Raw genomic sequence first — 26,395 nt, forward strand, 5'->3', positions numbered from 1 at the left:
TACTGGCCAAAAATTGTAAATGGGAGGACTGAATGCTGAAGAGGTCTGGCTTTGCAGGCAGAGCAGAATGAGGAGAGGCTTGATTACCTGTATGTTTTTTATTTGAATCAGAGTGGATTTCCCAGACTTCTGAGATCAAAATAGTGCTTTTTGGGGGGAGGGGGAAAGAGGACTACCAATTCTTGTGGAGTCTGTATGCAACCTTTTTTCTTCAATTAATTAACTTCTGTGCTGCTTTACCTGTAGGTTCATAAGGTTTATGCAATCAAAGGCCCTATCTATCCCCTTAATTTTGAAACCGTTGTTGTATTTCAACTAAATTTGATGCTGTTATCTTAGAGATGGCAAGTGTCTTGATGTGTATAATTATTTTCAGTAATAGACAACGTTTTAATTTCACTTGCCTAATGTGTCATCAGATGTCCATTTCAGAGTTGCCATATTAGTGCATGCTTGCATAGGGGATTGGCATGTGTGAGCTGGCCAGGGTTTTGGGTGTATACACATTTAATGGAATACCTATTATTCAAAGAGAGGGATTAAGCTGAGTACTTCTGCTGTGTATCCAGTTATGTTTTTCAGGTAATGGGGAGGGAGTTACTGTAGCTCTAAGACTGTGCTATTTCTGGCTGGGCCACTCTATAGTTATCGAGGAAAAGAGAATAGGTGACAAGATGCCCCTCCTTTGGACAAAGGAGCTTAAAACACGATGTGTGCATTTTGGGCAGTCGTCTTGGCAGTGCTAAAGGAATCTTTTGTTGTAATGCTCTGAAATGCTCTCGGAGAATGGTTTGATTCTGCGTGTTGGACCAGTTTGGTTGGACAGGGCCATCACGCAGCTCGGTTGAGTCTGAGTTTGGAGGTGGTGTCCTTGGGACTATCCTGCGCTGATGTGGTCTTTTTCTAATGCAGACTTACCATGGGACTATTGATCTTTACCAAATAGTTTAAATAGACCTAAGCTAAGTTTAAAAAAAAAAAAAAAAAGTTGAGTCGTTTAACTTTTGCGGTATTAAATTTCTTTTGACTTGAATGTCTTCCCTGCCTCCTTCTAACCTCAGCCCATTACTTCTTGGAAAACCTGTATAAATAGGAGAAACTGAATGCAATAAGGATAACTATTAGGTATAGGGAGGAAATTATCAGCTATAATAATGGTAGATGTCTTCATTTAGAACAAAAGGTGACTTAAGTTATCTGTTCTTTTCTTATACATACACGCACAGCTCTAAATGTTTGTATTGCTTTCCAGCCAAAGGATCTAAAAACATTTAACAAGTAGGAAAGGAGCTAAACTTCTGAAAAGTTCGGAGAAAAAATTGGTACTGCTTTATGAAAGTAGAAATTAGTGCCTTAAGCTGGATGGCATACACCTTGCTCTGTCATTTTTCTGTGGTAATTCAAGGGGAAAAAAAATTCCTGGTTTCCTAAGTCCCACATCTTTTCCTTACTTAAAAAATATATATACACTTCTTCCTCCCTTTAACTGTGGGTTTGTGTTGCCTATTTTATCTGTATGTCCCAGTAATAATATTTGGAATAGTTAATACAGTTTCAACTTAACTTTACTCTGTTGTGCTTGTCTCAAAGATGGCAAGTTCATACAGTTTCATGAAAATAGTTAGAGATCTTGTTAGGAGGAGATGTCAGCATGAGCTCCTGTATTACTAGATACCACAGCACCCACATAGGAGGAGATAACTGGAATGTCTCTGCTGTAGGAGATTTTTCAGTTAGAGTTTGGACCTTCATTAGGTACCAGGTACTCAGGCCATCAGTAGGACAGAAATACCAAGCTATGGTAATTTTTAGTGTATGGAACCAGTTGTTATGAGAGGAAGATGATCCATGAGCTTCTATACTCTACTAAGAAAGACAGACCTACTAGATGCTGGATTTGAGAGCACAGATTCTGCTTCTGTTCTTAGTTCTGTTAGAAACCTTAAGCATATTGATAATTCTTTACCTAGTTGAATCAACTGTAAATGGACTAATAACTGGCTGAAGTAGAAGAACAAAAAAGACTTGTTCTTTTGTGAAGGCATTACAGAAGTGTAAAACAACTGTTTGTATTTAAGCATTAGTGTTGATATCAAACATAATATTGAGAAACAAAAAAAGTTCATTAAACTTATGTTCTTTCTTCTTTTCAGGTTTCCTCTCAAAAAACCTACAAGGTGAGTTACTGATGTTTGACTGTTTATCTGTATTGCAAATTACAATACAGCATTTTTGAAGGAGGAATGCTTTTAAAAGGAAAAAAAAAAATGTACAACCACAGATAGTAATACCCATTACAGATGTGAGGAAATTAATATCCAGATTGGGACAGGGTGCCAAAAATATAGTTGGTGGTGTACTTAAAGTGCATGGCATGGTGTTACTATTTGCGTTTCTGTTACATACAGTGGTGGGTCGTCTTACCTGAGATTTGAGATGGTTGGAGAAAGGGACACTATGTTGGTGTATGATGTACAGACACTTCCTTTGGTGGGGGTGGTATTCTAAATCTTTAATTTTTGCATATGCAGATATTTAAGGTTTGCTGGGAGAGGAGGTAGAGTTAAGATTTCAGGAAGTTTTTCAGTTTTATGTAACATATTTATTTTGCTTTTAAAATAAAATATGGCCTGGTGTTGAATGATAAAGAGAATGCACTTGCTGTTACTAATTTCAAAGGTTAATGAGACTGTTTCTAGAACCTTGGGTACACTCCCAAAGATTCTGAGTAGAGGTAATTTTTCCACGTGAATTCAGTCTGGGAATAAATTTTTTTAGGTGAACTTAATGTGGACTTCTAAAATCTGAATTCTTTGTTAGCAAACAGAACTAGCTAAGGTTATTTCCAAGAGCCTCACCAGTTAGGTAATGCTTCTGTGGTACGGTAGTCAGGATTCTCTGCTTTGGTTTGACACAGACACGGCAGCATTCTGAGCAGAGAGTCTCCAGCTGATAAGAAACAGAAGGTTGAACGCTGCAGTAGTACGCACGACTTTGATCCGACAGGTAAAGTCCTAAAACTTCACAGGTGAAAATCTAGACTTAAATTTGAAAAGTACTGGGGATCGGAATAAAAATGATTTTAATGTGTCAACAAATGTGGTTTTCAGAGTTGCGTTGTTCTGCGATTGCAAAGCCTTTTTGAAGCACGTGGGCACTGAAATGAATATGGGCTTGCTTTTAAACATCCTCATCTACAAAGCAGCTGTTAACTGTGCAAGAATAAACCTAGATTAGTGGTATCAGTGAATAATTATAACTACCTCTTTCAGAAAAGTCAGTCTGAAATTTCAGTAGGCAAATACTGTAATTAGTGGTGAGTAGTTCTTTTGGCTGTTTTAGTCGAAGTGTGAAATTGGAGACATAGGCTTGACTAGGGCTGGTATTCCTTGTTGGGGTTCTTTTTGAGCCTTAGTGGATTTTTATCCATCTCTGTCACTTGTAAAGTGAATTTGTACTTTCCAACATGATATATTTTAAGATAAATGTCTATTTTTAAAGGATATGCTATCCTATTTTTTAAACTTCCAAAAGGTTAAATCTGGGTCAATTTGGTAAGCCTGTCCAGTGCTGTTTTGGAAATTAGGATGCATGCAGGGATTCTTCATTCTCTCTCTGAAACACTAACCCAGTGACTACTGTGTATGTTCATGAAATGCATGATAGGCTCTTGTCTGAGCCTCCTGGCCCCATGCAATGTGTGTTTTTCATGTCTGCATTCTGCTATGTAGTCCAGTCTTTCCCCTGGGGCTTGTGGAAGAGATGAGAGTTGAATGTAAAGGTGGTAGAACTTGTAGAATGTGTTTTTGCACAAGACATTTGAAGCTGATGTTTATAAACCGTCCTGTTCGTTAATGCTTTCTGCCACTAGCTGCATGACTCCTTCCTAGTGTGCACAAAATAAACAGACATTAAAAGCCCATTTTAATTAAAAAAAAAAAAAATCCTGTGAGGGAGAAAACCTGAATTAGTGCCTCTCTTCTTTTCGTTTGTCCTTGGGAATAGGTAATGTAAAATTATTTCAGGTTGGGGTAGGTCAGGGGAGGTCTCAGGCTACGAACCTGTTTTGTAGAAGGAATTTATTTTCTTCAGAAGCAAACTTGAGGAATCTTCTAATCTTAATTTGATGAAAGTCATTCCAATTTTGAGAGCTGTTACCTGGCACCACTCTTACGATGCTTGTGATCTGGTCTGATAGATGAACTCTGTACTATAGCCTTCATAAAATTCCTTTCTTTTTAAGGGGTGAATTGAGAATGCTGAACTACTATGCGTATGTTGATTACTTACTCTGGAGATAAACATTACCAGAGTTTCTATGCTTGGACTGTTTTTTATCCAGAATACTTTCTGTAGTTCATCGCAGAGAACTTCTGTTATTGTGTCTCAGATTCTGTAATAGTTTCTTTGTAGTGTTACCTGTGTCTTCATGCTTGTATTATTCACCCCTTATTCCAAGTGTTTCACCTATGTTTTGTTCACATCTTATTTGTGTTTTGCACGATTTAACCTAATAAATCAGTCTGTGTTTTTCATGAAGTTTTTTTTTTTCTCATGTTTGGTCTCCATATTTTCTATATCTCTCTCTCCTTTTCTCCTGCTCTCGTGCAGATAGCTCCTCCAAGAAGACAAAGTCTAGTTCGGAGGAGAGTAGATCCGAGACATATGGTAAGCTAAAGCAGCTGCTGCAGCCTTGCACCTTTGCAGTCTGCTCCATGCTTTCTGTCTGTGCACCCAAGGCTTTTATCCGTTACATGATCTGCATGGTTGGCTCTGCAGCAGGGAGTGGGAAACTGGGTTTAAATGTTGCTTCAGTGTATCGGCTTGTAGTTTTTGTAGTGGCTGGAAACTAACCTGTACCTGGCAAGCATAGGCTGTCACCTGGATTCTCCCATGATCTATTAATAGTTGGGAAAACTTGCTGGGGCTGCCATTCTTGGAGATCGTGTGCCACTAAGTATTTTTGGCATTGTATGAGGGGACAGCTCTTGCTAGACTCAAGAAGAGTTTTTGTGGTTGTAGAAAAGTCTGTGTCATGCTCTAACTGTGGAGGTTAATCTGGATGAGCCAGCAATTCATCTTTTTGCATTATTTGTAGAGGATCTCATGTCAGTTCCTTTTCATGTTTCACAGAAATGGAAAAATGTATCTGTAAATAATTTCAAAAAATGTCAGAGTATGAACTTCACCATTTTTCGTTCTGAAGAGAGTAACTTCCCTGGCAGTCCTTTATTGTTGTGTATTACTACTGTGTTGCGAGCTTGTAGAATGGAACAAATTGGCATATAACAGTTTGGGATAGGAGTAGCCCTGCACATTGTTATGCTGTCAGTATACCATGATGGGTGCTGTTGGAAAGAATGTCTACCAAATGCAGCCTGTTTGCTTATCCTCCTTCTTTAGCTTACATCAGATATGTCAGTCTTCAGGCTGTGACACCCTCTCCATCCTACTTTATGTTAATGACTTGTTGAATTTCCAATCGCTAAAGAGATTTGCACTCATATCTTAGAAACTAAAAGGTAATAAGTTCTCACAAGTTGGTGGGTGGTCTTTTGGATCCTACCAGCTTCTTAAGACCCTTGGACCTAGGCTGAATCTGCCCAGTACCGCTACATTTCATGTTTCTAAGTGTGCATGTCCAGCTCTGTCTTGACTCCAGCCATAGGTTGCCTTTCTTTTCCTTTCCTGTTTTTTTTTTCTTGATATTTAAAACAGTCTGTGATACTTTCTGATTTTTCTGTATAGAGAAAATTGCTTGCTGCATAACCTGCTGTGGGCTTTTGGACAGATGCAATGACTCTTCCACTATCAGCTTTATCATTCTACTAGAATAAAACTGCCAGGTGTTAATGGCTGTGATCCAAATTCTTAAACCACCTACGTAATACAAAATGATGCTGTCATAGCTCTGGTTATAAGGAACATTAAAAAATAAAAACAAAAACAAACTCAAACCCAAAAACCACCAACCCTGAAGAGTTCCTTCTAAACCAACATAGGCACGTTAGCAAAAGCTCTTTAGTTGATGCAGTTTAGGGAGGTGTGATCTGTTCTTTCCCTGAAAATGAGATCTCTTAACTTTTCCTGGAATTTTGAATTGCATGCCTTTTTTTTTTTTTTTAAATTTTTTTTAAAAATGTAATATGACAGTCATGTTCCTCAGGGTGTGAGACTCGTCCTCAGAAACTGTAAACAGGTTTTGAGAATGCCTTGATTTGCTTCAGTAGAGCTGGAAACCTGTCTTAGTGAGACCTGGCTTGCTGCAGCTTGTATGTCTTCCTCCCATGCTCAGAGAGAATGAACAGGGAAATAGCCTGCTTCAAAAGCATATATTTTGGGATGATGCTTCTGATGAGCTTGTGTTGAAGCCTTGACCAGTTCTTCCCCTTGCCAGGTAGATGCTGGTTAGTGACAGTGCAGTCAGGTTGACTAGATCCCTATGTCTTGAACCTGCATTAATTTTTGCCTAATGCTGCTTACACATAATATACTGGAGGTGCTGTCAAACTATTGTAGGTTAATTACAGGAAACATTTGGTATGCTTGATGGAATGTATCTGTGTTTATACTTCTCCTTCAGTCTGTACAGTGTCCTGGTTTTTCATGTATGGCAGAAAGAAACATGACTTCCTAACGTAAGCCTTTACTTCCCCCAAAGCTTCCTGCAGATGCTCTATCCATGTCCAGTATCTATGGGAGCAGTTTCCACTCATCCTTCCTTTCCAGTGGCCTTTGCCGTGTTGGACGTTGCCCTGCCTTTTGTCTCTACCCTCTACTTCTCCCAGGTTCTGTGGTATGTGTAGAGAAGTCTGCTGTTTGCTTTGAATGGGTCCAAACTATTTAAAAACCTACAAGTAGAAATACTGTACTGATATTTTTCTCGCTGGTGACTGGATGTTAGCTGGCTCTTTCTTTGGCTAGCCATTGGAAAGTGAAAAATAGAAAAGTCTTGGATGACAACAGGAAAAGGAGGTGTGGCTTTTGTGTATGTGTTTGTTCTTACCTCTTGAAATTCTTCCTTAAGGAGCAAGAGACCAGAATTTCTTGAAGTATATGAGTGGCTTGGGGGTGGCAGAGTGGTTATGTAGGGAAATTGTTCTGATATACAGAAGTTGATTTATAGTGACATGAAACTTAGAGTGCGATTCTTCCATGAATCCAACCATCTCATATCTGTGTATTCAACAAAATTTAGATGATCAGGAGAGAGTTTGAGTGTAATTTCAGATATGCTGTAATTTACTAATTAGTGCCATAACCTCGCCCAATACTTGATACCTGTTTCTCAAAGTAGAGTTCTTATCTCTTAAATGAGCTTAAACTTGAAATTAGCTTTCAGGGTGGTGAGTGAGGTATAAGTTACTCTTCCCTTTTCCCCATGACTTGGTTGCTCTCCAAGGATATCTTCCTGTTTATTTAGTAACGATCAGTTTCTGGCTTAAATACTAGACTAGCCATATACATACTCTTTCACATATTCTCTCCAAATTTGGGACAGGTTTTTAAATCTTTTTGTTTTCAAACCCCAGATTTTACCCCTGTTGAGATGTTTTTAAATCGAACTTAGTCTTCCTGTTTTGTTTCTTGCAGTTCTTGTCAGCCTTGTGTCTTTATGTTGTTGTGGCCACCGTTTTTCCAGACTCCTGAAAGGACTCTGGGGAGCCCCTCATCACTACCCTTTTAATAGCCAGAAAGGGTTGTGAGTGCAGGGGCACTCGACCACAGGGGTTGAATGTGTTGTTGCCATGGGAGCAGATAGTCCTATTTATCATGGTTAAAAGACATGTTTGGTTTTTTGGTTTTTTTGGTTTTTTTTTCTAGAAAGGTTACCAAGCCTTGTTTTATGAACGGTATTCAGTGCAATTGTTATTAACAGTTTTATCAAGACACTACACACTGCACTAATTTCAAACAATATAGTTTTTGCTCTGACTTTACATGACTTCTGTTACGAGGTTAGTGGAAGAATCTGAAGAATGCTACTAATATGGCATTTGGTATGAAGATCATGGTAATAACTAGAACTAAGTGAAATTCCGAATTTCATCCTATGAGAAATTTTCTTTATAGAAGTGATAGTTTTACTTACTTTGTGGAGTGAGGTTTCTGAAAATATTTTATAGAAATAAAGCTTCCCAAATGAAGTGAAACATTTGGACGTTCTCAAAACTCCAAGGAGTTTGCTTTTGCTTATTAAATGTTTCATTTCAAATCACTCTATTAAACTGCATTTTCCCATTGTGGCCTCATGCCTCCAGGGAGGTTATAGTTCACAAGTCTCCGCCCATGCCGTGTCCCACACAGTTTGATCAGAGGAGAAGCTACATTGTAGTATGGGAGATGTATTTCATGTCTCCATGCTCTCTAGTGAGTCAGGCTTTTAGAATGAACCCCTGCTCTGTTTGCTGTGCACTGCTAGGGAAATGAAATTTCCTTTTTTTATTGAATAACTTCCAAATATTTAGGATCTGTAGAAGAGAAGGTGGTAGATGATGTCTTTGCTAGAGCAGCTCTTGGACAGTCGAAACGTATCTGGCAAAACTGTTTGAGACAGTCATTTTTACCATGGTGTGTCCGTGACCTTGAAGTTCGGACTTCACCCTTCCCTGTTATCCAAAAGGCACACTTGTAATGGGGCTGGAGAACTGAGCCATGATGTTGCAGAGCAAATAGTGCCACCTATAGAAGAGTTGATTGTCTTAGCTTTTCTTGCAATTCCTTTTTTCTGATACTGGTAATTTCTAACTGCTTTCATTTCTAATCTTAAACCTTTTTAACTACAGCACGCAGTTAGCTGCTTTACTGTACTCTTGGCTTGAGGCTGTACCAAGGAGCTTGGGGAATTACAATATGCATGAGGATGAAAAAGGATTTTTTAAGATTTGGGTGTTTTTCTCCACAGAACTTTATGAATCCACTCAAGATACGAACATGTAGTCTAATTTTGTGTACTTAAAGCATAGTTACAGTGATGTCTTCTCATTTCATGCCATCAAGATACTGTCATGTGAAAGCAAATGTGGGAATAAGATTATTATTGATTTGATTTTGAGTATTATCAATGATGGGTTCTGTTGACCTTGTAATCTTTACTAAGCTTCAGCTGGAAAAAGTGAAATATCATGGTCAGATACTTCAAAATGAATGACTCATGATTTCCATCCAGGGAACACTAAGAATTGGAACACGATGCCACTGTTCAATGTTGCCCCAAACTCATAGACTTTAATTAAAGTGGGTGAAGTTGGTTTAGTTAGTAATTTAATGTAAGAGTTCCTGTATGTACTTGTGATGTCCAGGTGTGACAGTAACAGCTATTGAAAACTTTACGTTGCGTGTCATTGGGCTCTCAGTGGTTTGTGGCTTTCCTTTCAGTCCATTGCAGAGTGTCTAATGAGGTGTTGAAGGCACAAGGCGTGGGTTATGAAAACATTGCTGCTCTGGTCTTGAAGTTCCACCGCTAAGTAGATTTCAAATTGAATGTATTTTATTTAAAGAACAAAAGTGAGCAAATGACAGATTTGGGGGGGTTCTTTGCTAATTTTTCCTCACAGCAGAGTAAAAGAGAGCGCTTGAAGATTGCTCTTTTTGGTCTACCTGGTTCAGACAGGGAATGCTATCAAAGCTGATCTAGTTCTGCAGGTAATAGTGTTATCTTCAAAAAACTTTCAGATAACTTCAGTAAAATCACTATAAAGCTGCTGTGTATCTCCATCAAGCACGGTATCTCTCAGCTGGCCTACCTAAACCTCGTTCCAGCCTTTTATATTGTATTAGGAGAAGGATTAAGTGCCTGTTTCTTGTCTGAAGGGAACAAATACAGGGAAAAAGCAATTATGGACTGATTTCGGTTTGAGTTGTGCTAATTTCAGTTGCCTCCCCATTCTAAAATTAAAAGGTGGTCTTGGGTGAAATTGAGACTTGTGGTGTGAAACAGGTAACTTTATTATTCTTGGAACTTAAAATATACTCTATAAGGTCAGTTTGTGTTGCACCTCCTACTGTATTGCCTCTGCTTTGGCATCAGGTTCATTCAAGGAGGAAGCTTATCAGTAGATCCAAGAGTTACTGGTTCTGGAAAAGAAAGAAATTCAGTGAAAGAGCAATGAATACTCAGAGCTATACTGTGCCTTTAAACAAGGACAGTTCTTATGAGTTAAAAGATTAGTTAGTGTCTTACTCATAAAACCTGTACATCTGGCAGCAGGGTTTAAAATGAGCTGTTTTTATGAAATAGCATATGTTCTCTTTCCCACACCCCACCCTGGGGCATCATTCTTGTGAAGTGAGACTTAAAGAAGCTTGGTCATATAGAAAAATGGGAGGTACAAAAGGGAGAGGCATGTTCTTTCGCTTAACCATATAACGAGGGTGTGGAAGGTGGTGGATTTTTTTCCTCTTGTCTGCTTTCACCTTGCATCCATTCCATCAACTTACTGCAGATAGCTATGTATAGCATAATTTGCTTCTACTTTATCAGCAGGAGAGTTACTGGGATATGATACTGTGACCAGACTGCTGCAGAAGTGCTGGAATGCAATCTTCTCCACTACTCCCACACCCATTTTTCATATGTGCCACACTCAAGGAGAACAGGGCTGACTGGGCAGACAGTATTTTCACTTGAGGCTCCTCATTTCCATTAGGAGTTGCTCCAGAGAAGTGAAAGGAGCTGTAGTGGTGCGAGAGTAATTTAAGACATGGGTATGACTCCACGCTCTGTTACAATTCATTCCTTAAAAATTAATCCAGAAAAGCAGTCTTGCTGGGACAGCATCTTCACGATTCCCTTTGCTCCCTCCATACTACATGAAACTGCTATAATTTTGGTGTCTGATTGTGGAGAACTCCAATTCTTTCTCAAGATGCTGGTGTAAGAATTTTGCTTGATGTGGGTTCAGAAATGAAGAAGCAAAGCAAGCTGTTAGAAATAAGGGTGATGTTTAGTAGCTAGTAGTTTCTGCTGTGTAAATGAAAGAACATCCGTGAAGCATTTTGCAGAGTTCCTAAAGTTGCTTTTCAAGATAAGGGCTCCATTGTGGTAGGCTTTTTGTAGATGCTCCTAGGAAAGTGCTCTGCATTAATATGCCAGGACTGTTGCTTTGTTTTGTTTTGTTTTTCCCTTATTTTGTTTTCAGGAGAACAATAGACACACACAACTTTTCACCTTTTCAAAATGCTGCACCTGCTAAGTACGTTTATCTCTGTAACAGTATTTATGTTCACATTATACTGAGTAATCCTAACACCGGGAAACAAAACAAGTTGCCTTTGATGTCATGCAGAAAGTTAAAGGAGGAGCAGATTCAAACTCGCATCTCCTGGGATTTTGACCCTGTACTTCAGTAGCTCAGTGGGAAGCATGGTCTTGATTTCGGAAGTCTTGTTCAGTGTAGTAAGTGTGGCTTGTGCTTCTTTACTGCTGCTGTTCTGGTTCTGTGTGTTATTCTCATCTGGAACAGAAGGTGCCCCGAGATGAGATTTTTGCTGAGAATTGGGAGAACTTTTCCTGATCGATAAATCTGTTTTAGTCCAACCCTCTGATACTAGTCTGAGAGATTTGTGACTTCTTTTTTAGAGTAGCTTGTAAAAGTTGTTTGGTGTTTTTAACGGTGGGCTGGAACATGACAGCCCTGTGCCGTACTCTGAAGAACTGTTAATACAGACAAAGGGAAATTGTGCTCATTGGTTCGTGTACATAGCTGCTGCTCTTTAAAAGCTGCTTTTACCTCAAGTTGTGTCTGATACGCCAGAGCTGTCTGCATCTCTGCTGTGGTATATCTCTGTTTTGTGTAACTGAAGCAATAAGCTTGACCTGTCATGACATTCCTATCTGTTTCTGGACTGATGCCCTGTTTCTGTGTCTCATATATTTTTCCCTGTGTTGTATTGTACCAGTTTCTTTCAGTGCTCTGTGATTATCTGGGAGGATAAGGTTTTGGACTGATGCCTAGCTTGTATCTCTTTGTATTTCTCTCCTTCTCTTTCTTCTGCCCTTTCCCCACCTTTATTATGCAGGTCTTGTTCAACGGTGTGTTGTTATCCAACGGGATGAAAACGGATTTGGGCTGACAGTCAGTGGAGACAATCCAGTCTTCGTGCAGTCCGTCAAAGAAGGTAAGCAGACTTGCTAAATGTGCTAGCCAGAGAGCAGCCTGGAGGGTTTTCGTGTGACTCAAAGAAACATGTGCGTGAGCTGGAGGAGAAGACTCCAAACGCTTTCCTCACGGGTGGGATGCTGTAGCTTTAGAATAGATGTGCAAGGACAAAGAGCGCGTTGCACTGCTGGGATGCAGTGAATCACCTCCTCGGTGTCTGATGTATTTGGAAGCTGACCTCTTCCATCTGAGAGGTAGTAAATGACTCCTTTGAAATGTAGTGGGATTGCAGCTTGATGTATCCACTGTAAAATGAGGACAGAACTGCTCTAGTCTAGATACTTAGAGATTTTAATCTGATGGAGACAGAGGAAGCTTGGGTGAGTGTGGGAAGTAGCTTTGCGTGGAACTCCAGAAGTGCTTAAACCATTCTTGCTTTAAATGTCTCTACTGAAATTGGAACTAAATGATTTCTTGCCTCTCTAGATGGAGCAGCCATGCGGGCTGGAGTGCAAACAGGTGATAGAATTATCAAGGTAAGGGCATTCAAATCGTCAGAGAAATAGATCCTTTGTATTAAATGAGCCCTTTCCCTGAAAGAATGTTATTGGTATGTCTGCTGTGATGTTTGCATTTGCCTTTGGGATAGAGGAATGGTCTAAGTTTCTATATTCTGGGGATACCAGAACAGTAACCACTGAAAGCCCACTGCTGAATGTTAGTTTTGTTGTGGAGATCACTCTCGTTTCAGAACTTTATGGGTGAGTTCAGCATCCTACAAGGTTCAAGTATCACGCGTACAATAAAAACAGAAGTGGCAGGGGAAGGAAGGAACAGAGAATTATTAATAATTACCTGTAAAAAAAAAAAAAAATAGTCATCTTGGATTATTGTTTTTCCCCTAACTGCCCCCAGATCAGTGTTCTCTTTTAGTCCCAAACAACTAAGAAATCAAGTCAGTAACTAAAAAGACTATATAAACTATTGCTGCAAAATAATGGTTGTGCTACAGCAGCTAATGACACAGATAGAGCTGGGATTTCACCTAGGCATTTAAACTGATGAATTAAATTAGCTACCCTAATTTTTTTTCTGCCTAGTCAGGGATGGATTGCTTTTTTTTTCCTTTGGTTGCTTGGTTTTCTTTGGTGTGTGTGTATAGTTTTCTTTTTGCAGGGCTCTGCTCACTGTGATAAACTGTTAGAAGGATAAAATGTTTATCTGTTAGTGTCTTAAAAGACATCATAATGGAGATGGGGGGGACAAAAAAAAAAAATATCGTTTCTCATTCTGTGTGCTTATTGTGTAGTGTGTGGGTACCTTTGGTTGGAAATCAGTAGCTGAACACTGCTTTCTCTTCTTCCCTACCCCCAGGTGAATGGCACTCTTGTAACACACTCAAACCATTTGGAGGTGGTAAAGCTGATCAAGTGTAAGTAAAGGCAGGTTACTATTTTTGTCACTGTGCTCCCTTAAAGTATGAAAGGCATCATTTTAAAGGACCAATGACCAATTCAACTATCAAGTGACAAGGACAAGGTCTATCCATGCCCCATGCTGAGGGATAAGGGGTGTGTATGAAACAGTGATGTGAAATTGAGGTAGTTTTGACATCTCAGACTAGAGCCGATACATGCTTTGCAGTTTCTCCTTAGCTTGATGTTCGAAGTTACCATCAAACCTTGCCTACGCATCTTCCCATCTTTTGCTTCCACCTTAAATACCGTAGCTGTTCAGGTACTCTTAATGTAGATTACTGTATGATGCTTGCAAAGTACTGGCATTTCTAAAGGAAGTGCATTTTTGGTTGATTTTCTTGTACAAGGAAGAAGATGTAGTGGTTCCTTCCACCCTAGCACAGTTTATTTTGTGGCATGAGCATATGTATACTGTAAATGCAACCTGGTAAATGTAACCTGATAGCCTAGAAATTGGATTGCCTGCTTTTCTTAAGGATAATTATCATGAAAGTTTTTGGATTACCTGAAATTTAAACAGGCATTTCTAAAACACAGCTGACAGTGCTCTCGGGTTCTCTGAGTTTTGAAGAATGAATGGGTGGAGAATGGTCTGAGTTTTGTCTCTAGGGCAAAGTGGCAACCAGAGAAACAGCAACCATAGAAGTCTGCAAGTGTATCTGAAATGTGAATTGTTCTTGTTCTTCCTGCAGCGGGTTCCTATGTAGCTCTCACTGTTCAGGGGCGCCCACCGGGGTCGCCCCAGATTCCATTAGCTGATTCTGAAGTGGATCTGGCAGCATTTGGGCATATGTCTCCCATCATGACATCTCCCCATTCGCCTGGCACATCAGGAAATGCAGAAAGGATTACTAGCCCAGTGCTTGTGGGGGTAAGATTTAAAGCTCCCTTTCCAAAGTACCAGCATAGCAGTGGAAGAAATGTAGTCGTGTATTTTTTTTCTTGAATTGTTTTATGCTTTTTGCACAAATCACAAATTGGCGTTGGATTATCCTGCCACCCAGTGGGCATTTAATCACATGGGGAAAAACATTTTGCAAGTGAAAATATCCAGTCCCATCTGAGATACATAGAAAGACAGTTGAGGGGTTATTCACAGGTTGTCTTTGAGATACACTGCAATTTGCATGATGTGAGTTTATACATTGTCTGGTCCAAGCCAGTCATGCTGTAATTTCTATTAAAAAGTGGATTGTAAAGTGTGAAGACATGTGGCAAAGAAGAGTAGGGAAAGCAAATAAGCAAACACTTCTGGTCTGTCTAATTTTCTTTTTTTTAATGTTGATAGCTATGTTTAAAAGTAGGAAAGAATGCATAGGGTAGGATTTAGAAACTTGAATTGCTTCTTCTAGGGCTTTTTAGAGCCCATGTTTTGGAAGTAGATGAAAAGTGGGCATATCCATTTTCCTTATCTTTCTTCTGAGCTCCACCAAAAACCACGGCCCTTAATCTCTCTGTATTTTCTAGGAGGAGAATAATATTGTCCACAACCAGAAGGTGGAGATTCTGAGAAAGATGCTACAGAAAGAGCAGGAGCGGTTGCAGGTACTGGAGCTGCATGCGTTTGAGAGGGGTGGAGGAAAGTATGATGCAAATGCAAAGATCGGTTGTTGAATCACTACTTAGTAGCATCGTCCAACATTCCCTTGCATAGCTTGTGTTTCAGCTTAGCTTTTCTAGATAGTGGCCTAACACCAGAGATCCATTCACTCTTACTGATCAGCTCTTGAGTTTTTAATCCTTGACAGAGTAAGAAAAAAAAATTGTGGGAGCTTTCTGAAGTGGAAATGTACATATCCGTCAATCTGATCTAATCCTTGGGCAAATAAGCATCTTTGACTCTTACTGAGAGAGCGAGCCATTTCTCACTAGGAGCAACAATTGGCACGTGGTGGTGCTGAGTTATTGTACCTTCAACTGTACGTTCAATGTGGCTGGGATTTTCAATTAATCTCTAGAATGCGGTTATTTTCATATGGCACAGGAGAGAAAGAGAGGAGAGCTATATAAAATGGACATTCTGTAGCATCTACTTGGTAGGTGTGCAAATGTGCTGTTTATTATTTAAAATGTGTAAATGGAATGAAGATTAGTAGTAGGTTGTAGTTCTAAGCTTTGATATTGAGGAGATACTGAGTGAAAGCTCATAAAATTATTTTTCAGTCTCTGCAAGAAGAGTATAGCCGATCACCCACCACGCGACTGCTCAAAGAGATACAGGAAACAAAGAAGCACATTCCTCAGCTGCAAGAGCAGTTGTCCAAAGCCACAGGCTGTACTCAGGTAACGGAATGTGTCAGGCTTCTCTCTGGTGTGTTCTGGGTGAAAATTCTTGGGAGATGATGGTGTTCTGGGCAAGCAGGAGTTCCCTGCCATGCTCTTCGGTGCTTGTACAGGCAAATTGCACCCTCTAGAGTTGAGACTTGTAATTAGGCTTGCAGAGGCTGTCAAGCAATCCAGTGTAACGTCAGTATATGAAGTAGACATAACAATGGACTTCTAAACCACCTGTGAAAAACTGCTTTTAAAACAATAAGTGCAAACTACGATGTGTTTATTACTCTGTCTGTCAATCCAACTTAAAAGAAACCTGTGAAGTAATTCTTACAGTGGAGAATGAGTAACTGGAAGCTTAAAACAGCTTTGCTTTTGCTTTTGAAAAAAAAAAATGTAGGTGATGATATTTTTCCCCTTTTTCCTCTGCCTATAATGTTATAAGTCCTGAAAACTTGGTGTGATTTTTCTGTTGTCTTCTCTTAGAAAAGCATTGCAGCCTTTTCTGGATACATGAAGAACATTTTATAAATAATGTGAACTAACTGGGCTTTGAAACAGCTAATGTTTAAGGGGATTGTCTCTTGAAATATTCTACTTGCTCTGTGCTGTCTCTCAACTCACTTTATCTTTTTAGGATGGAGTCTTGTCCTCCAGGTCTGTGATGGAATCGCTGCAGATCAGTGAAGTGGAGGCAGAGAGCGGGGACTGTGTGAGCAAACTGGATTACAGTGGTGACAGCCCCTCCCGACCAAACAGTGACATTGCTGATGTGAGTCTTTAACAGCTCTGTGGCTTTGCTTCTATACCTTTGAGATATGGTTTTCTTGTGCAGATTTTTTATGTTTGTGTTGTCCTGTGTATCATACATATGTATTCTGTCTCAGTAACACTGTGTATTACTAGAATAGGCTTCTCACTACACACCAAAAATATTTCCCTGAGGAAGATTACTATATTGGTCTTCCATTAGGGACTGGGAAAGAAATAATGTGGGTTTTGGGTTTTTATCCAGGATTAGATTTTCCTGGCACAATCCCTGTAACCAGACAAAGAAAGATGGATGCCAGCATCTTTCTCAGAATTCAGAGATGCCAATTAGAGCATCTTTTAAGAGTATGGTAATGTTCCAATTGCGGTAGCTGTGACTCAGATCCAGTCAGTGGGCAAGTTGCTGTGAAAGTAGGGAAGAGCCTTGCTTTCTTCCAAATAAGCTTCAATTATTGCCAACAGTAAAGGCTCTGAGTCTGTTCACTCATTGGTTATCAATTTGTATGCTCGTATGGTCTCCCTATTGGAGTGCCTTAGCACCTAATCCTTAATTAAGTCAGTATCTGATTAGTGCCGAGGCACTGAGACTCTGTGCTTGGGTTTTGGCCTAAGTTTGTTGTTTAACTTAAGGGTATAGGAGCTAAATTTGTACTAGCAGTTGGAAGCGAAAGGAAGGTGGGTCAGATATACCTCCAAAACATGCATGATTCTATTTTGAAACATTCCTCCTCCAATTCCAGATCTGTCTAGATATCACTCATGTTTGTATATAATAAATGCAGAACAAAATTCATAGCTATCTTCCCAATAACCTTAATCCTGTCAGTATTGTGGGTGGTATTTGATCACTGGAGGTGATTGACACACCAAACATTCAAGCTTTTCAATCCAAAGTGACCCTGAGAAAGTTAAGGATTGGGGGCAATAGAAACATCTTGAAGTTTAACAAGAAGTCCAGAGTTCTACAGCAGGGGTGAAATAACTCCATACATCGATACGGGTTGAGAACCCGACAGGCTGCGCAGCAGCCTAGCTGAAAAGACACGGGTGTTACTGTGGACATACTGAAGATGAGCCAACAGCATGTGCTTTTTGCAAATAAAGCCGAGTGTCTTCTGGGCTACATGGGAAAGAGGATTGCCAGCAGGTGGGGGGAAGTTACTGGCCCCTTCTGCTGGGCACTGGTGAGACTACACCTGGAATACTGAGCCCGTTGCTGGGAGCTGCCTCTTCAGAGGGGATGTTGAGAAAAGGGGCTAATCAGAGAGCTAGTGACACGGGTACTACATAAACTGTCAGAAGAGGTGGAAAGAGCACAGCAAAAGCTAATGACAGGTGCCCTAGTAAATTTTATAGCTCTGCTGTTAACTCAATGTCACTAGCTTTCTTACCGAAACTGCTTCTGCATTCGGTTGTGTTTTGGTTGTTTTGGAAACCGTGCATGTAGGTCACACATTTTAGTTTGGCTGTTCATACCTCAGCTGTTTAACAGCTCACTCTGTGAGAAAGGAGAAGTTTCTGCTATTGTGGCTGAAAAACTTACTGTGCAGTTCTCATTTTCCTGGATTTGCTGTTACTCACCAGAACTGACCTTCCTTCTTTTCCAGAGCCCTCGCAGTGGCTTGAAGGAGCGGATTTATCCAGATGAGAGCCCAGAAAAGGCTGAGGTTCATGATACTGTGAGTACAAAACATAAAGTGTCACAACAGCATCTCCTGTAATGGCCCCATTAAAACCTTGCTGGTTTTCCCCCACTTTCTAGATGGAGTATGCATAAACTTTGCTTTAGAAAATAAAATGCAATTAAAATTGTGCAGGGAAAGTTAATTAGCTGAGTAAATGTTTATGGAGCTTAAGAGCAGGCCCGTTTAGAGGCGAGAAATATATAATAAGCAGTAAAACAGCTGGACCTAAAATAGGTAGAGCAGTTGTACACGTTTTATTCCTTGAGTCCAGAAGTAAAAGAAAACAGTCTTTTCTTTAGGACATTTAGTCGTTACAAGGCTGGCATTATCAGGGATGGCCTCAAGAGTAGGTAAAAGTGGAACATAGCAGAAAGTGCAGACCTATCTGAACATATTATTTTCTTCCTTAGGGTGACTTCTGAAGTATTTTTCCCCTCATCTGCTTGACTTTCCAAAGTCATATTTCTCCATTTGTACTAAGATGGCATTTGTCATATACCACATGCTTAGTGTGCTCATGCTGTAGATAACACAGTTGGTTTTGAATCATCTGATTTAATGTTTCTGAATGCTTGCAACTTGGGAGAAGCGTTCATAAAGGGATCTCACAACTGCAAACTTGGACAAGGTTGAGTAAAGACACATGGGTTTCCACTGAGTTTTGAGAAGGAGAATAAAAATGATAGTAGCATCTCTAACTTGGTAAAGAAGGTTTACTGTGCCAACAGAGTAATAGCACTGTACGTTTCTTCCTTCTCTTCCCTTGCTCCCCACTCACCCCAGGATTCCCAATCCAGTGTTGGAAGTCCTTTATCCCGAGTGCCGCCTCAGATCATTGGAGCAGAGGATGACGACTTTGACACTGAACAGGAGCAGGTGGGAATGACTTTTAGCCTCAGCCACCCCTTTTCCCCCTCAACCAGAATTCTGTTCCTCTGTGCCTAAACTACAAGTGCTCCATGACTTGTTTTTATTCAGCAGTTCTTGTGTGGTGAATGAAGAATTAGAGAATGTGATTCCTGTTATGGTTGCCCTTGCCAAATAAAAACTTTTGGGGAATTTATGACAATATGCCATCTTCGATTCTTTCTGTTAACTCCTCCTTTCTTCTAATAACTTCAAGCTTTCTAGAAATTCATTTGCCTTATTTAATTTTCTTTTCCTTATTTAGTTTCTATTAAGTTCTGCATTATTGTCACAGCAGCATAGCTGCTGGGGCTTTTGACATATTTATTCTGAGTTATTTTAGCTGTCCTTTGCTCTGAATTATATTTCATTATATTGTACTCAGTGTTCAGGAGAGTATTTAAAAGAAGTGTTCCTATTGTAAGCTCTTCCTGGGATGTTAGAATGGCATTGCAAAGGTTCTGGAATTGATTAGTTTTTATTTTAATTAAACAAATGAGGAGCTAAGCTGTTGGAACAAAGCTTCTTGTTTTTTCTCACAGTAGCTTTCTTGAATAATGCAAATAGTTTCCATGTATCTCTACAGATTAACGGACAATGCAGCTGTTTCCAAAATATTGAGCTCCTGAAGTCTCGCCCAGCTCACCTGGCTGTTCTTCTGCATCATGTGGTGTCCCAGTTTGACCCTGCAGCATTGGTAAGATGTTCTGGAATTGTTTCCCTGGCCCAAATTGGTAGTCTTAACCGGAGTCTATCAGGATCTCCTTGTTCTTTTGTAGCACTGTCAGTGACATGGCTGGATCGGCAACAAGAGAAATGCAGATACTGCAGGCATGAGGGTATTTCAGATAAATGAAAATAACTGTCTCCCTTACATTTAGCTGCTTACAAATAAGTGTTTAGCTCTTGAAAGCACATCATTCCACCCTAAGGTGGTGGGAGGATTAGTTGTCTACAGGAAAGGTCTGATCTCCACACACCCCCCCCCAGGTTACCTGAGCAATCTAGATGGCTGAAGGTAGCTAGGAAGAGTTTCAATCCAGCAATGCTGAATTCCTTGAAATATTTGAAAGAAAACTTGGAATTAGGGGTGTTAGAAGAGTTCTCATGGTATCACTTAATTTCTTCCTCTCTCGTTTCCCACAGTTGTGCTACCTTTACACAGACTTGTACAAGCAGACCAACTCCAAAGAGACTCGGCGTGTCTTCCTTGAGTTTTACCAGTTCTTCTTGGACCGAACTGCCGTAGGTTCCAGTACTTTCTCTCATTTTCAAGCATATCTAGCAAGTTGACTTTTACCTTTCTCCACTCTCCTGAACTGGAAAAAACTAAGGAGTTATTTAAGTCCTCCAAAATAAAAAATTTTTTTGTTTAAATGTTACCAGTGAATACAGAAAAATGAGTGGTATATAGCTTCAGATGCCTGGTAACTCGATAAATCATGGGGAATGCATTGTCTGATAGGAGAAATAATTTTGTGATATGTAAGCAAGCTCTAGCTGTTATACATTGCCTTTTAGTTAATAATTGCTGCATATATTGATGTGGCTATTGCAAGGATTGGGAAATTTATGTGTCTGTTGGAAAGCATGAGAAGCTTCTCCAATGTTATGAATTGGACTACCAGGTAGTGTAGCAGAAGCTAGTGCTACATGTTTAGATGAAATAATCCTTGTGTAACATAATATATATTCAGGACGGGAGTCTTCCCCTTAATACCTTCAGGTGTTCAGGTTGTATGATTTCAGCTTTTGTGGGGATTTCCTTGTATATTTTGTACTATGTGTTTTATTGGGGTGGTGTTTGTTGTGTATGTTTTCCCAGTCTGTCTTCTCTTTTGCAGAATCTGAAAGTTCCAGTTCCAGATGAAATCTCCTTAGAACTAGGTAGGGTGCTCTTGCCTTGGGTATCTATTTCTGCAGTTTCCACTGGTTGAGGCAGTCCAAGCAAGTTTCTGAAATGCACTTGGGATTACTTCAAACATATGGTGTAATGTGTTACAGGGAGAGATGAATAAATACTACTTACGTTTCTTGGGGAGGGCATAATGTGTGCTCTGATAATGTGTAAGTGGTGGGAAGCATTGGCCATGCTGGCATGTATATTTTTTTAATATGATAGTGGATGTGACTGAAGCTGCTTACACTTAATGTACTGAAGTTCATATTCTCAGAAAGTGAAAGGCAAAAGGGTACTCTTGGATGGGTTAAAGTATACATGTGAGTGACTTTATTCTAAGGTGGAGAGGACTGTTCTCAAAAGAATAATCTATTAACTTTGCTCTTCTCACTTACAGACAGAAGGCGGCCAGAACTCCTTCCTGAAGAGCTTCATCGCCAGTTTATACAAACTATGCAAGATAAAGTCTGTCCAGAAGTTCAAAGGAATCTGGAAGATTTCAGGTAACAACAGTTGTCTGTGTCGTTTTCGTTTAACTCATACTCAGTCAACATGTCCAATACAGGGGAAGTTGAAACTTGAGGGACATAGTAATTCATTTTGGACTGAATAGGAAGATAACACTGGAGAGGACCTCCAGGGTCACCCTGTGACCAATCCTTGAATGTTTTTTGACACTCCGTTGCAAGTAATCAATTGCAAGACCAGTTTTAGAGCTTGGATTCTTCATTCCTTGAAGCTATTTGAGGCAATTTCAGAATATTATTACTTAGGTGATGTTATATAAATCCTTCTTACTAATTGTGTTTATAATCAGCTTATATCTTCTTCTTTTTTTTTTTTCCCCCTGCTTTTTTCCTCCCCTCTTGCCTTTGGGCATGGAATAATCCACTTTAGAAAGCTGTGATGGGCATATAGTAGAATTTGATAATTAATATGCCCTTTCATGTGGAGTCATAAGAGCTCTGTGCCAACATGAAACGTTATACCAAGACAAGTGTTCAGTAATGGGCTTCTTCGTACCTAAAAATGTTTCAATTGAAGTATATGCTCCAAATACACAGACTGGGATGCTGCAAAAAGAGTAACTACTTTTTCTTGACCTTTGCAATGGCTGACTCTTGATAAAAATCATGCAACTTTATCCCTCCGAAGGCTATCTTAGCTATGTTTTACAGCGAGCGCAAATGTTATGGAGAAATGTCATGACTTCTCCATTTTCATACAGAAACCAATAATGAAACCTGTTTGACATTGTGACGTTCAAGAGGTTGCTTTTCCTTGTTACAGGTCAGTATTCAATTTCAAGTGATGCTTCCCTCTCCCCGTTTTTCAGGCAGAAACGTAGTATGGGATTGACCCTGGCAGAAGGAGAGCTAACCAAGCTGGATGCAGAAAGAGTTCGTGACCGGAATGCAGTGGAGAAGGAAAGAGCATGTGCAGAACAGATTATTACTAAAATTGAGGAAGTGTTGTGAGTAATATTAAGTATAATCGTGGGGGTAAAAAAGGTTCTATCCTGAACCTGACAACAGGAGAGCAAAGGAATTGGGAACTAGAAGCAATTTGACATCACTACATTTACATTGCTTCCCCTGTTTGTTATCAATGTATGTATGAGTAATGATAGTGAAAAGTAAGCTAACAGGTAGAGTCAGTACCTCTTTTCAAGGAGGCTACTGTTCAAATAGCAGAGGAATTTTTTTTTTCTTTTAATGTGAGCTGAATCCAATTTTCCCCTGTAGCTTCAGAGCCCATTTTTTTTTTTTCTTTTAATGTGAGCTGAACCCAATTTTCCCAACTGAACCTTCATTTTTGTTTACTTCCCCCCGCCCCGGGACTTTTTAATGTTCTAAAGGACACTTTGAACACAACTGCTGATGCTCTGGGTGGATATGACTGGGTGTTAATTGGGTTTTGAGTTTCATTTTTTAATTCTTTCTTGTTTTTAGGATGACATCTCAGCCTTTGGAAGAAGACAAGAGGTAATGGAAGTTGTGTGGGCTGTCTGAAGTAAGAACCTGACTGCTGGCTCTGTGTCCTGCTGAGCAGGACGAGACAGCCCTCTGCTGGCTGTAGGCACAAACTCTCATTTTCTAAATCCCCTGGCATAATTAGTTTCAATTCGGAGCATCAAACTCTTGCTCTCAACCTCTTCTTGTTCTGAAGTTTGTTGCCTTTGTTTCATATCTGAAAAAGTTACTGTCGCTGAGAGTTCATGTTTCTTTTGGTTTCGTTTTGTAGCTGTTTCAATGTGGTCTAACATTTATTTTCTGTATGTACCTTGCCTTGTTCAGGTCAGTTTGTATGTATATAACCATCTGGGTAGCTTTTGCTATACTCTTTACAGCAACCTTACCTTATACTGTGACTTATTTTTACCATAAGTCAAAACTATAATGTGACTTCACATATGTATTTAGTATATCATTTTAGGACCTTCCGTGTAATTCTCAAAATTTTATTTTTACCTCCTAGGCTGGTACACCTTTTATATACTCCATCTTTTGTTTACAAGAGGACAAATTCTGATACTGGCTGAGACTTCCCCATTGTCTGTGCTAGTTTGTTTCATATTTAAAACAAAAAAAAAAGATGCCAAGTTATTTCAAGTTATTTTATATCTAAAACCACTTAATTTCTCAATAGAACCTTTGCATTTGACCTTTTACATTTTCTTGACAAAATGTATTTTCCCCAATATATTTCTCCTTACCCTTCATCATCTTTTTTTCTTATATACTTGGCAGTTCCACAATGCAGTATGTGATCCTTACCTACATGAAACACCTGGGAGTCAAAGTTAAAGAACCTCGGAACCTGGAGCAGAAGCGTGGCCGTATTGGTTTCTTGCCAAAGATCAAGGTAGTAGTGTTGTGGCCAGAGTGCATTTGTTTAAAGCCGCCAGGCATGGGTGCTTCATTCGAATTCAAAATCCACTTTTGCATGACACGTTAGAAGTTGGTATGATTTTACAGTCTTTATTGCTGCATCAAGAGGATCTGGGATTACTGAGCTGCACAGGAAACCTAACAGTTGCAATTGGGTCTACATACGTTTTCAGACATGTGAATTAGAAATGAGTTGCCTTCTTTCTTCCTTTATCTGTATGCCTGAATTCTAACTGCTTGTTTTTCACGGTTCTAGCCTTATTAAAACTTTGGCTGAGAAATGTTTCATGTAATACAACCTTGAATCACTTGAGGATCTCATTAAGGCTAATCAGGCTGTTGGCCTGTATACTTTAGTTTTCTTCTTGAGAAACTTGCCCCAAAACTCATGCTTCATGATGCAGGAAAGCTACTCTTCCTGCCACCCCCACTTTCCCAGTTATATAATGAATTTTTCCACCAAAACTCCATCTCTGTGGGTGTGTTCAGTCGTATCCCACAGTGTGGGGGTGTATCTGGTCACGCTAGCTACTTATTTTTGTCATTGTTCCAGCTTCCTTTGAAATGTTAAGACTGTTACAAGCAGTTCTGCACTGACAGTGTGAAAAGGTTAGCTCAAGCGTTTGCAACCTTTCTGAAGTGGTGAGATAAGTTGTATTTCTCTCTCTCAGATTAGAGTCTGTATGCTTGTGGAGGTTTGGAGTCATGAGATGTTGTGCCTTAGAGAAACAAGGTGCTACTGGTCGCTGTAAATTGGTCTCTTACCCTAGGGAGGAGAGTGGTTTTTAGCTCCTGCTAAGTTAAAAGCAGGGTGTGTGAGTGTTTGCTTATAACAGATGTATCTCTTAAGATGCTGTGGCTCCCTGCTGCTAACCCTGTTACGCACCACTCATAGCCTGTCTGTAGGCTGTCTTTGCCTCTGATGCTGCAGGATGTTGACCTCTCAATAACTTGCTAGAAATAAAATTCTCTTGTACCAAACTCCTGCAGTTTTAAAGCATTAGTAAATATCCCAGTAAATAACTGAATTTGAAGAAATGAGTGATCTGTTTGCTTTGCTTTTCTTTGTTGTATATTAACTGCAGCAAAGTATCAAGAAAGAGAAAGAAGGAGAGGAAAAAGGAAAGAGAAGAGGCTTTCCTAATATTCTGGGCCCACCGAGGAGACCGAGTCGACATGATAGCAGTGCAAGTATGTCAGACAAGGAAATATATGTTCCCTAACTACTAGTCTGAAAGCCAGATAAAGTCCCTGCTGTCTTTTAAAAATCCGTGCTGAAAAGACTCAGTAAACTTTTTGTTTTTAAAACATGTTTTTGAAGACACGCAAACCTAATTTTGTCCTGAAATGCTTCCTCTCTTCATTGCTGAAAACAGGTAAAAACTCTTTCAGCAATATAATGGCTCTGTGTTTGTTTAGTTGGCAGAGCCATGGAAATGCAGAAGCCCCGCCATCCAAAGCACTTACCTACAGCATCTTCTGTTAGCCCAGAGCCACCAGATTCTAGCAAGATGCGCCAGAGTGGGTCCTCCAGTGATGGAACAGATACGCCGTACCCACCTGCCAACCCAATGTCTCCTTTGGCAATGGGTCCCTTTTCCTCTCCAGAGGGAAGCAAGGACAGTGAAACAGGTAGGACGATACTAGCAAAGAAGAATGATTAAAGATTGTGTTGTGAATGGGATATGCAAAGCACAGTTCTGATGCAAAAAACTTGACAAATTAGGAAATGTTTTTATGTCATTAGACATGATCTTCCTCGGTGCTTAGTCATCTTTTCTGACTTAGTCTCTCATTCAAATTAGGAAATCTTGTTGTGGCCAGAAATTGTTGTTAGATGGGTTCTATCACTGTGGCATTGGATCATCTTACAGGAAAAAAGAACAGTCTCAGGTGCCTGCTTTTGTAAGCACAAGTCAGTGTCATCTGGAAACACTTGCCACTGAGATTTTTCTTACCAGCCTAGGAATTCAGTTCCTCCAGCTCTAAGCTGAAATGAGGCTGTGAATCAAGAGGCTATGAAGAGGCTGTGAAGTTCTGTGATGTACTCTAATTTGGTACGGTTCTTGACATTTCGTACTCATTCTCTGTTTAGGTTTGAGGCAGACTGGAGAAGCTCCACCTGCTAATGACTGTATGGATGGCACACCCCGCACACCTAATAATACCTTTGAATTCCCATCTCCTTTGGAAAACTTGCAGGAGGAGGAGGGAGAATCGGAGAGGTAACTATGGTACCCTGGTTGCTTGAGCCTTGGAAGAGAGTTGATATGACAATGGCTGTTGAAGCAGAGTCTATAAAACTATTAGTAACATCATTTGTATTAAACATTATTGGTAGAAGTAGGAAATGCTGGTCTGTGTCTGCTACTGTGGTAGTACTAGAAAA

The 26,395-nt window shown here is 39.8% G+C and overlaps 1 protein-coding gene across 6 annotated transcripts in view; it reads left to right on the plus strand.

Annotated features, from left to right (window-relative positions):
* Positions 1 to 26,395, plus strand: part of ARHGEF12 (Rho guanine nucleotide exchange factor 12) — an 81,762-nt gene that overhangs the window by 32,036 nt on the left and 23,331 nt on the right. Inside the window, exons 2-23 of one of the 6 annotated variants that reach the window (XM_075521316.1) lie at positions 2,154 to 2,177; positions 2,918 to 3,006; positions 4,612 to 4,668; positions 12,022 to 12,120; positions 12,588 to 12,637; positions 13,476 to 13,533; positions 14,272 to 14,450; positions 15,047 to 15,124; positions 15,743 to 15,862; positions 16,491 to 16,625; positions 18,232 to 18,303; positions 19,093 to 19,185; positions 19,802 to 19,912; positions 20,362 to 20,460; positions 21,060 to 21,102; positions 21,513 to 21,618; positions 22,452 to 22,589; positions 23,068 to 23,100; positions 23,866 to 23,983; positions 25,092 to 25,197; positions 25,426 to 25,638; positions 26,102 to 26,231. In XM_075521316.1, coding sequence (XP_075377431.1) covers positions 2,154 to 2,177; positions 2,918 to 3,006; positions 4,612 to 4,668; positions 12,022 to 12,120; positions 12,588 to 12,637; positions 13,476 to 13,533; positions 14,272 to 14,450; positions 15,047 to 15,124; positions 15,743 to 15,862; positions 16,491 to 16,625; positions 18,232 to 18,303; positions 19,093 to 19,185; positions 19,802 to 19,912; positions 20,362 to 20,460; positions 21,060 to 21,102; positions 21,513 to 21,618; positions 22,452 to 22,589; positions 23,068 to 23,100; positions 23,866 to 23,983; positions 25,092 to 25,197; positions 25,426 to 25,638; positions 26,102 to 26,231 — 2,151 coding nt within the window. Of the gene's footprint in view, positions 1 to 2,153; positions 2,178 to 2,892; positions 3,007 to 4,611; positions 4,669 to 12,021; positions 12,121 to 12,587; positions 12,638 to 13,475; positions 13,534 to 14,271; positions 14,451 to 15,046; positions 15,125 to 15,742; positions 15,863 to 16,490; positions 16,626 to 18,231; positions 18,304 to 19,092; positions 19,186 to 19,801; positions 19,913 to 20,361; positions 20,461 to 21,059; positions 21,103 to 21,512; positions 21,619 to 22,451; positions 22,590 to 23,067; positions 23,101 to 23,865; positions 23,984 to 25,091; positions 25,198 to 25,425; positions 25,639 to 26,101; positions 26,232 to 26,395 lie in introns of all 6 variants that reach the window. The other 5 variants (XM_075521317.1, XM_075521318.1, XM_075521320.1 and 2 more) reach the window with 5 other exon arrangements.

Source organism: Mycteria americana, chromosome 19 (assembly GCF_035582795.1).
Source record: "Mycteria americana isolate JAX WOST 10 ecotype Jacksonville Zoo and Gardens chromosome 19, USCA_MyAme_1.0, whole genome shotgun sequence".
NCBI classification, from domain to species: domain Eukaryota; kingdom Metazoa; phylum Chordata; class Aves; order Ciconiiformes; family Ciconiidae; genus Mycteria; species Mycteria americana.